The sequence below is a fragment of the Natrix helvetica genome, assembly GCF_964273705.1.
Source record: "Natrix helvetica genome assembly, chromosome: 4".
Lineage (NCBI taxonomy): Eukaryota > Metazoa > Chordata > Lepidosauria > Squamata > Natricidae > Natrix > Natrix helvetica.
The window spans coordinates 19,931,557-19,949,912 of NC_138550.1; the positions used below are offsets into that span (position 1 = coordinate 19,931,557).

The following is an 18,356-nucleotide window of genomic DNA, read 5'->3' on the forward strand; positions in this document are numbered from 1 at the left end:
GACAGAAGTTGTTGGCCTCGAGTCCCAACAGCCTTGATTAATTGTTAGGGAATAGTTGTAGATTGTTAAATTATAGGTCCCCTTCCCAAATGTAATAGTTAAAAGAATAAGAAAAGATGTTTCAGAAGACCTTTGAAATGGTATCTCTATAAATTTATCATAAGAATGAGGGGAGACATGGACATAATTTCTTCCTAAATTCGACTCATTTGGAAGTCACAATGAAATCAATATATATAATTGATTTGTCTGGTAATTCCAGGAATAGAGTCACTCTATGAATGAGATGGACAGTCTTTAAAGTGTGTGTGTATGGGGGAGGGATGGGGATGGGGAGAAAGACTAATTTCACTGGTACTGGTACATGCTGGCTCAATCTAGAATTGGATTGAATATAAGAACATAATCAAGTTTCTAGTCGAGAATCTTCAAGGGAATTGTAATCCCTTTTTTCCTGATCTGCCTTTCAACAGATTGAAGAGCTCTAAAGATGTTTCACCTTAATCCAGTTTTCTGCTCTCACAAGGCACTGCTTTCAAATAGCTTCCTCAGATTTTGTTGAGGTTTGACGCCATCAGCACACTGGTACCATTGAACTCCATACCACTTCTTCTAACAGTGTCACATATACAGTATGTTATATAGCATAGTCAACAAATCAAATCCTAAAGGATTATGGAGAGCAGTCTGAAAACTGCTTTGATCACTTCTATATGATTGTGTTAACAAAACACGCTTAAAATCTTTTTTATGCATCACATTTATATCCCACAATTGCATATTGACTCTCAGCAACCAACTGATATTAAGCAATATTAACCTTGAAACTGTATCCAGTAGCAAATAGGCACATTGTGCAAAGCCAACTCTCCCCCTCCCCCCCCCACTGCCAAATCTAATACTCACAGCTGTGGGTATGCAGTAACAGGATCCAGACTCTGGTGGCTGTCAGGATCTAAAATGAAACAAGCTGAGCCTGAACCCAAACAACTTTGTTCATTGAGTATTTCTGGTGTTGTCTGTGGAAAGACCTCTGAGAAATATAATGGCCATCATTTTGGAATTTGCCTGATTCCATCATTTTTTAGTAGACATGGGTAGATTTAATTTAATGATTTAAATCATACCATGGACATTTTATGATACTGATCTTTTTTATGGTTGTGAATTGCCAAGAATTGCCAATCTTTGGAAGCAGATTTAAATCCAATAACCTAACCTAAACCAAGGTATGGAAAAATGGAGAGGGAACATGAAATATACCTACAATGGGAAACTATTGAGATTTCAGGACAGAATCACAAAGTGGGGGCGTGTAAGGATGCATAATTATATAAATATAATGACAAGAATAGCTGGGAATTGTAACCAGGTCTACATCTCAGGCAAAATTAGGCTGGGGGGGGGGGTTAAAAGCACAATGACTATATATACATTTGTTTCCTCTCCTTTAAAAAAAGGAGGAAGATATATGTTAAAATTAAATATGTATATTGAAAAGGAATTATAAACACCATCAACATAAAATGGAGTTCACTCAGAAGCTGAAATACACCAAGTAAATGAAATGAAGAGTGTGAAGTAGAGCAGAGAGGTAAGGGGAAAAGAGAGGGATAGGAGAAAGGGCAAGGGGGGAAGAGGAGGAGAGAAAGAAGGAGTGGAAAGGGGAGAGAGGAGAAGGAGAGAGGAAGAGAAAGTAGAGAAGAGAAGGGTGACAGACGGAAGAAAGGAGGTAGGGAGGGGGAGGAGAGAGGGAGAAGAAAGTGATGGATAAGGTACAAATACGGTGTATGGAGAGCAGAAGAGCCAATAATTATTTTTGGGAGTTGATGGTAAGACGAATTGATGTAAATATTTAATAATACAATACGGTGTTGCCTATGTAATAGTATACATGTGGTTCTATGTTATGAAAATGAAAAAATAAATAAAAACATACACACACACACACACACACACACACACACATATACATACATACATAGTGTGTGTGTGGGGGTGTGTGTATTCGTAGATTTTCACGGGTTGTATTCGGGTCTTTTCCCGTGTAAGATTGAGATTGTCTTGGCAATGTTTCGGCAAGGTCTCACTCGCCATCTTCAGGCTGGTGTTTTGGCCCAAAACACCAGCCTGAAGATGGCGAGTGAGACCTTGCCGAAACGTTGCCAAGACAATCTCAATCTTACACGGGAAAAGACCCGAATACAACAAGACCAGCATATATATATATGTGTGTATGTATGTATGTATGTATGTGTGTGTGTGTGTGTGTGTGTATGTATGTGTATGTGTATATATGTATATGTATATGTGTGTGTGTGTATACCATATATACTGTGTGTGTGTGTGTGTGTGTATATATATATATATGTATACACACACACAAACACACACACACACTGTATATACTGTGTGGTGTGGTGTGTGTGTGTGTGTGTGTGTTCATACCCATATATTTGTTTTCATACTTTGCCTACCCAAAATAAATTTACTATGCAGGCACAACCTATCTGTGTGTGAAATCCTAACAAAAATGTCAACATTCCTTTGAAAAGCTCACAAGCTATTTAAGCCTTATAGTCATCCTGATTTAATTTCAACCTGTCTGCTTAAGATCATCCAAAATCTTCATAGTGTGATTTGTCCTGCTTGCCAACTTACAAAATTGGAATATAAGGTCAATTCATCTCATGGACTGTCTATAAATTATTTTAAGCAGGCTATACTGCTAAGCATATTGTCAGTTTCACAAAACTAGGAAGCTTTGAAATTAAAAAATTAAATTACTTTTTAGGTATAAATACTGAGATTGAAGTGAATTTCCTTTTAAATTGGCTCAAACATTGATATTTTACCCTATTTATATATGGCAAATCTGGATCAGATACCAATATGTCCCAAATTCAAACTTATCTACATACACCATCTTAGGTTAGGTCATGAAACTGAGAAAGAAAACAATTTAAAAACATTTATAATAGACTTTTGTCCATTCCAAAATGATTACTTTTCATTGCAATCCAATGCAATGTTCCTCTCCCTCCTTAATCTCATATTTTATTGTATTATCAAAGTGAATTGATCACATGTTTTCTTGCAATTTTTTCTTAGACCTAAGAACATTACAATTTTGTCAGGAATGATAAATTAAATAACCACAATGAACCTCACAAAAATTAGCTGTATTCTCTTTATTGTTAGCCAATGAATGTTATTCAAAATAATAGATGGTAAATAACTATAGCTTAATTTTACAACACAAAACATGATGCTAAAGAGAGGAGGAGGGAAAGCATACGAAAATATCTTCACCAAGTATTTCCTGAATGCCTCGACATGAATTAGTGTGTTCCCCCAACAGCAGGTAACAACCCATTACCACCAATTTAGACATGGTGAAAAGCCTTATTACAGATGTCAATTCCTAGAAAAATATTCACAGTTTTATAAATGGATTAGATCCATTTAAATACTAAACTATACACTGTAGATTATTGAACAGCAAATTTTACTGGTACTTCTCTTTCCCCTTCTTCCATAGTAATAGATTAACATGGCAATGCATGTGTATCTATTTCAGGGAAGAACCATACACAACATTCCACCTGTTATGGCAAAAGTATTGAACACTTTAGAAATCCATATCTCAGAATTCACTGCATGAAAAGATGCAAGGCATTTGCCCAATCCTGCAGGTGGAAGCAGAAGTATCCAGGGCAACCAGACGTTTGAGCACATGCACAATATTTGCACACCAGTCTATGCAAAATTGCTCAGCTATCATTCTTCCATAAAATAATGGGTATGTATGTAACTTTCACAGTGTCTTCCTTTTGATTCAGGGGAAAGCCCCTAACTTTCAGTGGGGTTTCTAAGGAACTTGTGCATGAATGATTAATAAAATGGCAATTTTCATAGATAAGTATAAAGTTGAGTGCATAATACCAAACATAACAGAGCTGAACCATCCTCAGAGAAAGCAGGACTTATTTCTGCCAACTCCTAAAGTTCACTAAATATGGTAAATAATTTCAGTGTCACTTCCACAAATATGGTATTCAAACACAAGGTGCCAATTAGCCATTCCATAGGTAAGAGTGATTCATATTGATTCCAACACACACGTTCAATATTCTTTGAGTGCATGTTGAACTTCAGCCTAAAGATCTGCTCATACCTCATTCTGCCACAATTCTTGTGACTACATTCTCTGAAAACACAAAGCATAGATATTCTCAGAATTAACATGGAAGAATGTGCAAGTGGGCCCTACAACTGAGCGCAAGAGAGCATTGTTTTATGCACTGATTTCATTAAATGTTTTGCAACAATGTTAATTCAGTACAAAGGTACTCAGAAAACATAACCAAACATTTCACACCTCTTATTGGATAATATACCAGTGACAGGTTAAAATTAAAAATACATGATTCAAAATTAAACTTGTCAAAAAGGCAGCTGAACACTTCTTGAATACTATAAATCTACATGTAATATAACAAAATATTAAAGAATAAAGGCTCCTAGATTCTTGTAGTGTTTAGCTATGCAGGACATAGTTTCACACTATTAGCATTTCAATGTGGTGTTTCAAGAACCAGTCATCATGTTTATTAGAGTGAGGTAGGCTTCTGTCCCCTTCTTGGGACTGATGTTTTCATATGCTCCCTTATCAGAAAGATCCAGGTTTCCCATACTACAATTTGTAATGACATCCAATGAATGCAAGGGAAGGACAAACTAAAGAATGTTCCCTGCTTTTATTTGAAGAACTAAAAACTTCGTTATAACAGACTTAACAAGCAAAAGACTAGAGGTCTTTACTTAACAAGGAGAAGGTTAAATGTTCATATATACATATGTAACATATATATGAATGAAAAAAGTACTGGAACAGCCACCTACCATCTAGACCTTTGTGAATAGGCAGGCAAAGAAAACCATCAATGATGACAGGACATGAAACACCAAAAAATCCTCCCCTACAAAGGAAAGCCCTTAAAAATTAGCAATATCAAAATCCTCACCAATTTGCTAAATGAAAACAAACAAGCCAAAGTGCACAAATGCCAAACTGAAGTCAGTTGTAAGGTAAATTATCAATATTTGAATTAACAGCTTTGCTACATGAGATTGCTGTTCCTTCAAAGGAGAAAGCATGAAAATATAAAAACATGGAAACCTCCTCATTCACCTCCAGAGAGCCACAGCTGATCGACTGCCTTATTGTTGAACTTTTTTTTTTTTTTTTTGAAATATGTTTTAACCACAAACTGGTATAAGTGCTTTGGCAAGGTGAGGTGTGATCCTTTCATCTGTGGAAATGCCTGTATTTCTCTGCTGGTGGTTCAACTTTAATGGAGAACATACATGCAAAGAAATGGCTCTCACATTGCTTCAAACTCATCAATCCGCTGCTTTGTATTGCCTTGGCGTATCTGTCGAAGAGTCTTGTATTTATCACGGCCTGCTTTAACGTTTTCAGCATGAAGTACGTCATTCTGGGTTTTCTTAGTTTCATCTCTGGCTTGCGCCAATTCAGAACTGAGAGCCTATTCAATACAATTATTGAAGGGTTAGATATCACCATAACATTTCTACCCATCAAATTCAACAATCATACAGGACTAACTTATTTTAGTCTTCTAATTAAACAAAGTTTATAGAAAAAGCAAGGAAGTGTCATTATATGGAAAGCTAAAAGTAGATGCATAGCCTTAGAGACAAATGACAAAATATTTTGTTACCAGTATTTTAAAAATACAGTATGACTCATTTATAGTCTGCATTTAGTCTAATGCAGGGGTGTCAAACTCGATTTCATTGAGAGCCACATCAGGGTTGTGTTTGACCTCGGGGGCCGGAGTGGGCGTGGCCAAATGGGCATGGCCAGCTTGATGTCACTTGTGTGAGGGGCGTCTGTGGTGGCCCGAGTGCTCTGCCAGCGAAAATGGACTCCCGAGCGCCATTTTCAGCTGACAGCCTCCTGCCTCCCTCTGCCAGTGAAAACGGAGCCTGGGAGGGTTACAAGCAGCAGAGGGACCACGGGTCGGTCCTTTGCTGCTTCTAGGACAACCCCCGCAGGCCAGATCTAAGCACCCCGAGGGGTGGATTCGGCCTCTGACCTTGAGTTTGACACCCCTGGTCTAATGTATTTGTTTGAAAATAGCTGGCAATGCACTGCAATGTTTGTTTTAACAGTATCCTTATTTGTTACTATTTTCAAATAATTGTCCAAAATTTATACATACAATTATAAAACTAAATGAGATTAGTTATTTACATGCCAAGAATTTGCCAAATCCATTGTTTAAACCATTAAAATACATACATGCTGGAAAGCAGAGGCATTTTATTTGTTCTTACTTTACCTGTTGAACTGCATTAAAATAATTTATTTGCCCATTTCAAAGATCCACTTCTCAGCACATTGTGTACATTTTTGTAGTTTAGAATGCTTATTCCTTGTACAATATTGTCAGGAATTCCACTTACCAGTTTTAATGTTTTTAAAAAGCAAACACTTCCTTTACCTCTATTACCTCTATTATAGATGTAAGGAGGAAGGAAGCTTAGCACAATAGGCTATTTCAACAGCATCAATAAAACTATAATCTAATTTTCAGAGTTTGTGGGAGTAGAAGAGTCAGGAGACTTCAACAGTCATTCTAGATGTTCCAGATTGGCTGCTGAGTATGGGAACTGAAATCAACACAACTATGTGTCCCATGTTGACCAAGAACATCTCATGCACGCTTAGATTTCGTATTCTAAGGGGGAGATTTCCAGAAGGACATCAATATAAAAGGCTCCTAATTGGAGGTTAAACTCAATTCCTAAGAAGTCTGTGGTTTTCAGCTTATATGACAGGTTTCTATCAGGCTTGTTTACCTGAAGTTGTTTCTTTACTCGTTCATTCTTCTGTGATTCTGTAATACGTTCTTCCTCACTTCTGTGATTCATGATACCTTCAGAAGCCAGTTCAGCACTTGCTTCAGCATTATTTTCATCTTGTTCATCATGTTCATTATCTGTGGGAGGAATTACTGGTGGGGGTGGAGGTGGGGGCGGAGCTGACATTACAGTTTTCAATTCTTCTTTGGTCTTTTCCAGATCTTCTTGAGCTGAAAAAGCCTAAAAAGTTGCAAATAAAAATAACTTTAATACTCATAAACTAGAGGCAGTGAAAACGTTTTTAATTAAGTTGGAGGGAAATTATTTGGGGATAAATGATAGACAGACCTATATACTGTATCAAATAATACTTGTTCTACCTGAGAAAAAGAAAATGGGCAAATATAAATGTGATATTGTTCTTCTGATGAGGATGGAATAGTATTAATACAAAATAAGGCTCCAGAATACTTAAAAATACATTTTTCAGTAGACCAAATTTGACAAACGATGTTAAAAATTGGGGGACTCCAACATAGAGTTTATAATCTTTTACTATCAAAAGAAATCTAGCAATAGTTTACAAAAGAATTACTTTATGTTGCCATTCTGAAGCTTCTTCTTCCTTCTTTTTCTTGGCTTCCTCCAAAAGTGCAATCTTTGCAGTAAACTCAGCAAGTTCTGCTGCCTATGAGGCAAGAAGAGGTTTTTTTAATTTTCTGAACAACTTCATAAAATTATCTAAAATACAAAAACATTCATAATTTTGGTATTACAATTTTATTCAACTTGTGAACTTAAACTTATTTAGACAACTTATTCTAAATGACAAAACTATATTCAAAGTAACACAGTATAATTCAGCAAAAATCCAGTAACAATTAAGAACATCCTTAAAAATAGTTTAAAATACAGAGAGCCGTTATATGAACACATACCAGAAACTAAAACAAATAATTCTGATAATTGTATTTTCTAAGACACAAATGCATATTAGTCATAAATAGTGAAGTAAAAGGCTCAAGATAATTAAAAAGGAATTTGCCTTGCACTGACTCACAAAATATTTGCCATGCAGTCCTTACATACGTTTTCTATAAATAAAGAGATGTTTTCTTCTTGGAGACATAATCCCAATTATGCTTCATACAAAGCAAAACAATCCCAATATAAAAATCACCATATTTTATTAAAATTTCCACTGATATACTAGTATAACGTAAGATAGCAGTTTATTCTCCTCATACAATTAGTCAGTCAACTAATTAATTAAATTATGGATTTTATTTCTCTTCGATGAGGTCTTGAATAAAAAGAGCCTTAGCATTGACCAACTTGGCATTCACCAGCAGAGGCTGAGAGTGAGCTCAAGGGGCTGGAACATAATGCTGCACATTGGATCATCTTTCCCTGTATCAGCCTGCTTGTTGGCTCCTGTGGCATCCCTTGCCTATCACCACTCTAATGCATTGTCCACTCTAGATTCCCCAAGGTGATCTTCCCTCTCCCGCTTTAACATTCCTATGATAACAGCAATAGTAATAGCACTTAGACTCATATACAGCTTCACAGTGCTTTGCAGCCCTCTCTAAGCGGTTTACAGAGTCAGCATATTGCCCCCAACAATCTGGGTCCTCATTTTACCAAAGTCGGAAGGCTGAGTCAACCTTGAGCTGGTCAGGATCGAACTCCTGGCAGTGCACAGAATCAGCCTGCAATACTGCATTCTAACCACTGTGCCACCATGGCATAACGACAACACCACATTTTAACCCAATCTAACACAGCTTTGTATGAGAAGTCTTACTAATTGTTCCTGATTCTTCATCTGATCTGCTGCCTGTTTTGCAAGAGCAGCTTTTGCCTCTTCAGCAACTCTTCGTTCTTTTTCCAAGCGCTCTGCTTCCTCTTTTGCTTTTTTTCGTTCCTGATCTAGCTCTAAAGCTCTTCTTGTTTGCTCTTCCAGTTCTGTATAAATATTCATTATGTCAAAGAAATAAAAATCAAGTTTTAGCAGTCCAGATTAGAAATACAGAATTAAATAATGCCTACAAAAACTACTGCTGGCAAATAAAGTTGTCTACGATGGCATGAAATCATCAGGTAGAATTTGTTTCCACTAGAAGTCCCATCAGTTTTACATTCAAAGAATCAATTCCAATGTTTTCTGAACTTTTCTCAATGAACTTGCTTTTTCTGAAATGAATAGGCATGTTTTAAATAAAATTTCAGAACTAGAAGAAGAAAAGCTATTTCACTATCTAGCCTGCAAACCATTTGCACCCATCCACTACGTATCTGAACATTCCACTGGAAAGGCAAACACTCCCAGTATTACAAGAAGTAAAAAACACTTCATCAATCTTTTCTTCACCATGGACCCCTTTTAAATATCTTTTGTTAGGTTTAGGTTTAGGTTTACTGGATTTATATGCCGCCCTTCTCCCAAAGGACTCAGGGCGGCATACAACATAAAAACACGTATTACAAAAGTTAAAAGAAAGATTAAATAGAATATCCAAAAAAAACCAATAGACATTTACAATGAGGTTTAGAAATTAAATTAAAATTAACAATTAAAATGAATAATTTATTTTATTCAGGCCAGGCCGGATTGCTGGAAAAGCCAACTTTTTAGGGCGCACCGGAAGGATCGGTGGTCGGGAATTATGTGAAGCTCTGGGGGCAGCTCATTCCAAAGGGAAGGTGCTCCCACAGAGAAGGCTCTCTCCCTGGGGCTCGCCAGCCAACACTGCCTGGCTGACAGCACCCTGAGGAGGCCAACTCTCTGGGATCGTACTGGACCGAGGGAGTCTACCGGTGGCAGTAGGTGGTCTCGCAAGTACCCTTGGCCTACGCCATGGAGCGCTTTAAAGATCATAATTAACACCTTGAATCGCACCTGGAAAACAACCGGCAACGAGTGCAGGCCTTCTAAAAGGGGTGTAACATGGGAACACCTAGGTACCCCCATGACAACCCACGCGGCCGCATTCTGGACCTCCGGGTGCTCTTTAAGGGCAGCCCCAATCCAGCTAACACATTTAGCAGCTCCGGCAGGGCCGATGAAACGTAGCAGGGAGACAGGTACGTAACAAAAAGGCCCACCTGCACTCCAAGGCCCCACTTCACAAAAAGGGACTCACACCCGCCTATCTGAGGGACAGTGACCTCCTGAGATCCAAGACTTTCCCTAATAACAACACACACCCCCTGCCCTGGGTTCTCGGCTGATGAAACGCCCGGAAGCCTGGTGGGCATAATTCAATGAGGGGAACACCCCCCTCATGGCCCAACCAGGTCTCCATAATACATCCAGGTCCACTCTCCCCTCTTGTATGAGGTCGTAAATGAGGGGAGCCTTATATACCACAGACCTGGCGTTAAGCGATACCAGCCGGAGACCTGGGTCCTGTAATCCCGAGCACCCAGGGGTGCGAGAGGGGCAATGAGGGTCGGAGCACGCTATTGCTCTTAAAACAGCAAACCCGCGTCCCCCGGACATAATTTGGCTCTAGGCCCCCACCGTATCTGCCCCTCCCACATACAGTAGAGATGGCAAACCCCCCAATGGAATGGTTTAATGTCTCGCCCGGAATCCCAACCCTTTCCAGCACTCCCGACCTGCACCCATTAGTTAGCTCTGGCCTGCATCCTGGCAGACTCCCCCCAAAGTCTGTCTGTGCCATCCAAATCAACCGCCCCCGCCCCCCCCTTAAAATTTGATTTAAAAAACCCTGTGGACTATGGCCACAGACCACCAAGACTTAACTCAATTTAAATAATGATGTTTCTTCAAACCTAGACCCTCTGATGTCACAGTCCCCCAGAGGTCCATGGACCACAGATTGAGAACCATTGCTCTATTGTAAAGTTTATGCTGTGCACACAGGCAGAATTCAGGCACAACATCCTGCACCTTCTGTTAACAACAATATATACTGTACTAAGTAATGAAAAACTCTTTGCCCAAATCCTGGCATGCCAAGCAAAAGTGGACAACCCTGGCCTAAATGGACAAGCTATCTGATTTGATATGCTTCAATGAATTGCAAAGGTATTTTAAATACTTCATCTAATTTTAAAGTCCTTCTGGTCATACTTGCAAATGAAAAATATATATATTTCAAAATTCCTTGGCAAGATTTTAAGAACGGGGAATTTTACCCATCTATACATTGTTAGATATTTAGCTCTTAATTATTATTCCAAGTATTCCAGTTTGATTTATGCAAAATATGTACTTTAGACTGATTCCCCAACTGGTTGGAACAAACCCAGAATTTGCCAATAAGTTACAAAGTATGGTTTGCATTTGTCTTCTGCGGGTGGGTACGCTGAGTTGCCAAGAGCCACTAATTATGCTGTTTATTTCTTGCAACACACTATCAGTTCTCATGCAGCAGTTAGGGGAATTGTTGCTTTCTAGTGTCTTAAGGCAAGCCATTAAAACAGATAAAAATTGCAAGAAAGCAGAATAAATATTTTTATAATAATTGGCTAATATTTTCTTCACTTGAATAATAAATGTTTTTAGAAGATGTGTAACAGCTTTTCAAATCATAACATAATGTCCTGTCATTAATATATAAAAGGTCTTCACCTTTTTGGGCCTTCATTGTCTGTTCTTCGATCTGTCTTAGTCGTTCTATCAATTCTTCTTTTTCACGCTCTATTCTTTCCTTTTCTTTTTCAGCTATTTCCCTTTTCTTTTTTTCATTCTCTAGTTGGGCTCTAAAGAAAATGAGATAGGTAAAAAGAAAGCATGTGAACAAACAGTATTCACCCCCCCCCCAATAAATCCATTTACTCAAACACACACAATTTATTCTAACATATGCTAAGTGATCTACTGATAAAATCCTACTTGCAGAAAAAAACAGGTTTTACAATGCTCATGTTGTTGCATTTAAAATGAATAATAATTGGCTGATATATCTCACAGTAGTGAGTAACCATGGCCTTCAACCATACTGGCTAGGAATTCATCAACCTGTGGTCCCATAATACCTGGATGACACCAGGCAGGCCTTTGCTGTTTTTTAAAAATAAGGTCCAAGTCGCAAACATTTCAGTCAGCTACCAAATGCAACAAAACATTTAGCTAACAATCACCATAATACAGTGAGTAGATGTTTTACTTCATTCCACTGAATAAGAGTTTACTATGCAATTAACACATGATTCTAGCATGCTGCACAAAAAACTTTTGAACTTGGACTAGAATATTACTGTACTGTATAGTACTGTTGCTGTATAATAGAACAATCACTGATCTCCCACGGGAAAACAGAAGTTTTACATTGTAATTGCTCAATCTGGCAACTTATGGTAGTAGCTAAGGCTAATATGAAAGTGACACTTACTGAAACTCCCCTTAATATCAGATCAATATATATTAAGATTCAGCCTACCTAGTACATAACAATCTGGTGTTACCTAAGAGAACATATAGTAAACAGGTCAGTACAAGCACTTTGTTTTTCCCAAAAGTATCAGGCTTCCAGAAGAGTCTAATTAAAATAAGCAAACTGTTTTCACTGTACTTTCTTGGAATTGGGCCACAATGCTGGAGAACCATATTTTTAGAGACATTAACAAAGTGTAAACCGTAGTACTATAAACACTTCTGCCTCAAGGACCAAGAATCACTCAGCACTGTACCCAGTCTGATAATATTGCTTAAAATGGTACAATGTGTAAGAGATCTCAGACACTACATTAATATGCTCTGTTTAATAAGTATTGTCCCCCATTGTTTTCAGATAATTCTGTCTCATACTCATTCTCATTCTTTGGTCATACTTTTCTTCAAGGAACTCTTCTAAAGATAGGACATGAAATTAATTTGCTACCAGAATCTCAACCTCCAAGATTAATTGCAAATATCCTACCTCTCCAATTGTTTTTGGTGTTTTTCTTCTCTAGCTTGGGCCTTCATTTGTTGCACTTCAATTGTATCTGGTTTTCTCCTTCTCATGTATAGCTCATGGTTTCCCATGCATAGTGCCAATATCCGCTTATTAATTCTCAGACGGGGTGCATAAAAAACAAAATCCTAATGAAAAATATTTAAGTTACCAAAATGGCCACGTTTTGAGTAACATAACTGTTTATTAATAAAAACAGTTTTCGCTTAAATCAGATTTCAGCACCAGTCTTTCACTAATTACTCTGTAACAGGACTAGTTAAAGCTGTTCTAAAACATATCAGTGATCTAGAATTAGCATGCTATTACTCAGAAACACAAACCCATTTACAGCAACGTAGTAAATTATAAGTGAAAAGTGTTTCAAAAAGAACTGGAATCATTATGCAACAAAATGGTGAAGAAAATTCAACTTGCACTTTAAAAATTATGAACAAAGAAAAAGAAAATATAATAACATACATAGATATAGGTCATCAGTTAAAACGTTTAGACAATAAGCTACAGCAATGAAAAAGTTTATTATTGAGAATAAAACATGAAGTTATCTATACTGTAGTTAAATTTTAAATCATTAATTGTGGGTCTAGTTAATTGCATTTTAGAAAAAATATTACAAAAGGTTACAATAGAAAAATTATGTAAAAATTAGGTAGTTGGGGCTTTTACTTAAGAAAGGCAAGAGAACCACAAATTCCCACGCACCCATACACAACTGAGTGTTTGACCATCATCAGATACCCAGAACTTTTTCCACAAATGTTGATTTCCATAAATCAGCAAGCTGCTAATATACGTATGTTATTTCCTGCTCTTTTTAGGCAGAAAACCAAATTAAAACTAGAGTATGCCATAATTTTGATTACGCACATGCAAATAATAGAAATATCTTAACTAGTAATTATTAGAGTTGACGTCAATCACATTTGGAGGTTATCAGATTAGGAAAGCTTCCCAAGAGCATCAGATGTTTCATATATAATATATTTCAAAGTTACTGTTATACTCCCAATACCATATTGATTGACTGAGCTAATTTATATACTTGGCCGAAGTCAATCATATGTTTATTATACCCTGAGGTTAGCACACTTAATATTAGTATTAATATTTGAGGCCTCAACTGATTAACTCTGATTTACAAGAATGCCATGTAAAATATACACATAGAAAAAAAGGAAAGCAGGGGGGAAAAGTTTTGATGCCAGTCAAGCATTCCTTAAAAAAAGGCTTTGAGTATTTTATGCAAGAGTCTTGTCTTCAAGACCTTCCTGAAACTTGCCAAGATTTGCTAAATCATTATGTGGGAAGACTATTTCACAACATATGGGCCATAATGGAAAAGCTCTGATTTTATATCTGTTGTGGGTGTGGAACAACCTAAGTCAAATGTTGTTATTTAGGCAGATGTTGCTATTTAGGCAGATGTTTTTGTTTAATAATATTAAAGGTATCATTGCAGGATGTAAACTGCTCCAAGTGTTGCCCTTTGCAATTGATGATGATTCTGTCAATGCTGACGGGGTTTCAAGGGTGCTCCAGATATTTTGGAATTGCACACAAAATACTTCTTAATATTGGTACTATTTTTGGTTTCTTTGTTCTTGTTCTACTTCTGTTTGCAGATCTTTTATATTTTGTGATAATTTTTTTAGTTCTTTTTCTTCTATTCTGCTGGCTCCCAATATTTAAATGTCCACTATCCAGATTTCTTTTGTCTTTCTTATAAATTCTTATCATTATTCTACTAGTCCAGTATTTACCATTCTAATGCATTAGTTTGTGATTAAAAACTCTGACTCAGAAAGAAATAAAAGGTAACAACATAGAATTAATTCCAACGTAACTAAAAAAGAATGGCATTGGCACCATAAATAAGTCAAACAGTAATTGAAAAACAAATCATGAATAAAGCAAAATAAATTTGTAAGTCAAAAAATACATTATTTGGAGATCTAAGAAACAGAAAGAAAAGAACAGATGTGCTGATTATACCTCAAGCACATTTACTTACAGGGGCCTTTTTGTCAATGGGCTTTATCACAAACTTTTTGTCATTAAATGATATATTCCTTATCTCACTCCAAGGAAAACCTATCTTCGGAGTCAACCTTTAGGAAAGAAGGAAAGAATCTTACTTATGGGAGAAAAACACAGAAACAGACATAGGTCTAGGCTTCAAAAGACAGACACAAAACACATCTGCATCTGTTAAAACAAAAGGATTTTTCCTTATTAGATTTCTCTGCTCCATCTTGCCTTCTGTAATAAGAAGTCTACTTCTGTCAGAAGAATTGTCTACTACAGTATTCTCAAGCATATTTTAAATATATATTAGAAAGCTATTGAAAATGTAATACTTGAAGCTGTACTACAACAGAATAGTATTATGCTACTTACTTGTCATCATGTTCATAAATATTCAAACCCAAAGCGTCAACACCAAGCCATAACTCAGTTCCTTTTTTGTTTTTAATTTCAAAATAGTTGACTCCATACATTTCCAAATCTTGTGCAATTTTGAGGTATTCCATCATAGAATCTTCCCTGACAATAAAAATAACATAATTTAAAACCATATAAAATGCATAATAATCATAGGCCTGCAAACATTAGTTTCTACTACCCTCCTTTATTCTCAATAGATGAAAAATACTTAAGTATTGTATTTACTAAATTCCATCTAACTTTAGTTGTAAATAAGTTCTAATTATTTCAGTAAGCACCAGTCCCAAAGATGATGTGGTCAAGGTTAATTATTGCCAGATTGAAAACATAAGAATATGCTGACTTAATATAAACAGGAACACTTATTAAAAATTAAATATTGTTCACCGGAGTAAATTAAAATAGCTCTCTGAATAACCTATTTCACGTATACACTCAAAAGTAACAGAGATTTTTTTAGGAGAAATATTACTATTAAACCAAAGGAAATTAATTTTCAAAAGATATACGAAAGTAATGTAGAAATTACCTTAACATCCCTCTGTGTTCTTCATGCCAATTTTGTATTCTTTCTTCCCACTGCTCTTTTGTCAGTTTATGTTGTTCTAAAACACTATCAAAACAAAATGCATTTATTTTTATTTCAAGTATTTGTAAGGCTGCCCCTCTCACAAAGAAACTTACCTGTTTGCAAAAGGATAGGAAAGACAGCAAAGACAATCTCCCTACCATTCTAGTTGGACTTCTCCACTATATCCCATAGCAAAAGATGTAAAAGATACAGTCAAATATGCCAGAAGAATATCAAGTAGCTTGCCAAACTTCCAGAAATCCCAACCTCCTATATTAGAAAGCCCTATACTTTCCCTCTAACTTCACAGCAATCAGGATGGGTTAAAGACAATCCAAATGAAAACAAACAGCAGAATCAAGCAATTCTTTGGATGAGGAGAGATAGCAGCACAATTACCCAAAAACTGATGTCTAATCATCAGTGGTATCTTACTCAATTTTAGAAATGCAATTTAATGGCACAGCTGTAATAAAGAGAATATTTAGCTGTGGAAACAGATAGCATCAGAAATTTGCTCCTAGCTCATTTTACCTTGATCTTATTTGTACTACAGCGTTTCAACTGTTCTATAAATAAAATATAAAGCAAAATCATACATTTTACTTTTCTTTATACTGTTGAATATTGCATATTCACACAAACATAAAGAGAGCACATTTAATAATTATCTGATGATGATGTTATCCACTCAATTATGTCTAACTCTTAGTGATTCTATGGACCAGGTCTCTCCACATCTTCTAATCCTATGCTAATTCTTTGAGGGCTATGCTCTGGATGATGCCAGCTTTGGTGGTGTCCAGGCACCATGTTCTTTAACAGCCTGGTTTCTTTTTATCACCAACTCCTCCTAACATAATTGCTTTTTCAGTGAATTCCACCGCATGACATGGTCAAAATAAGTGAGACACAGTTTCGTAATTTTGCCTTCTAGTGACATATCTGGTATTATACGCTCCGGTACTTGCTTATTGGTCATCTTTGCTGTCCAAAAAATACCCAGCAGCCTTCTCCAACAGCACAACTCAAATGAGAAGATTTTATTCCTGATTTGTTTTTTAGTTCGAACTTTCACAACCATAGATAGCTATGGGGAACCCAATAGATTGGTTACTGGCTGATCATGACCGGTCCAACCTACATTTGGTTGCCAGGTATCCTTGTTTTTCCATATTCAGCTTCTAATGATCTCCAAGCAATATATTATACGTGCAGCTACTTTACTTTAACACTGAGAAGATACATATTTAATAACACTGGCTTAATCACAAATTCAGATCACATTATGTGTTGCATTGTTCATAGTGTACATTACTTAAGACATATTATCAAACAGATATTCTAGATACAATTAAATTTTGATATAGCCAGAAATGTCTTACCGCTGAGGAAGAAGTCTGTCGTTGGCTAAATATCCTAGTTTATGTATTTCCTTATTGTAATCAGCATATTTTGCTTGAACAGCGTAGGAAGCTAGCAGAACTGCAGTTTCAGGTGGACAATAGATTTCATCATTCAAGATAGCTTCTTTGATTTGCAGAAAAAAGAGTCTCTGAGTTATTTCTTGAATCAATTCTTCGGAAACGTCCTCAGGAAAAAACTTTGCCCTAAATTTGAACTGAAATGGATTTTCTTTCCTTACATCTTGCTGTGTTACCTAAAATGAAATACATAAATTATAAAATATAAATATGTGCTATAATACAAAAATTCAAAGGATGAAGAGAACATTAAATATTGGGAAGAGTAATCTATCACCACTTGTCATGTTTTGCAATTTAATCTAAAAAATACAGCATTGAAGGACGCGTGATTTACAGAGAGACTTAAATAATTAGGGAAGCATGAGACCTTTCAGAATGTGTATTTCAAAAACATATTATAAGATCACAATAAGTAATGGAATTCTCCAACATTTATTAAAGAAACTGAACTCTGAGTTTATGTATAGATTGGCTATACATTTGATTTCAATAAATCAAACTTAAACATTGGAGAAATAGCTATATTTTTCCATCTCAACCGGTGGAAACTATATTTTGAATGCATCTCCCCTGTCCAATTGTGACCGACTCAAGGGAGTAGTACTCATCTCCAATTCTCAGCAGAGGGAGCCTGCATTATCTGAGAAAGGCTTCTGTCATCATGTGGCCAGCATGAAAATAAAGAACATTGTTTTCTTCTCACCAAAATACCTATTTATCTACTTGCATTTGCATACTTTCAAACTACTATGAGCCACGGTGGTGCAGTGGTTAGAGTACAGCACTGCTTCTGCTGACTGCCGGCTGACTGCAATTTGGCAGTTGAAATCTCATCAGGCTCAAGGTTGACTCAGTCTTCCATCCTTCCAAGGTGAGTAAAATGAGGACTCAGATTGTTGGGGGCAATATGCTGGCTCTGTAAACCGCTTATAAAGGGCTGTAAAGCACTATAAAGCAATATATAAGTGAAAGTGCTATTGCTATTGTTAGATTGGCAAGAACTGGGGCGAGTAATATGAACTAATT

General features: G+C 36.5%; 1 protein-coding gene across 2 annotated transcripts in view; it reads right to left on the minus strand.

Annotated features, from left to right (window-relative positions):
- Positions 1-3,156: 3,156 nt before the first annotated feature.
- RDX (radixin) overlaps positions 3,157-18,356 on the minus strand; it is a 30,555-nt gene continuing 15,355 nt past the window's right edge. For both annotated transcript variants that reach the window (XM_081952461.1, XM_081952460.1), the window contains exons 5-14: positions 17,229-17,503; positions 15,802-15,885; positions 15,225-15,371; positions 14,839-14,935; positions 12,789-12,952; positions 11,498-11,628; positions 8,702-8,862; positions 7,490-7,582; positions 6,892-7,134; positions 3,157-5,552 (exon numbers count right to left, since the gene is read on the minus strand). In XM_081952461.1, coding sequence (XP_081808587.1) covers positions 5,388-5,552; positions 6,892-7,134; positions 7,490-7,582; positions 8,702-8,862; positions 11,498-11,628; positions 12,789-12,952; positions 14,839-14,935; positions 15,225-15,371; positions 15,802-15,885; positions 17,229-17,503 — 1,560 coding nt within the window. In that variant the 3' untranslated portion in view covers positions 3,157-5,387. The remainder of the gene's footprint in view (positions 5,553-6,891; positions 7,135-7,489; positions 7,583-8,701; positions 8,863-11,497; positions 11,629-12,788; positions 12,953-14,838; positions 14,936-15,224; positions 15,372-15,801; positions 15,886-17,228; positions 17,504-18,356) is intronic.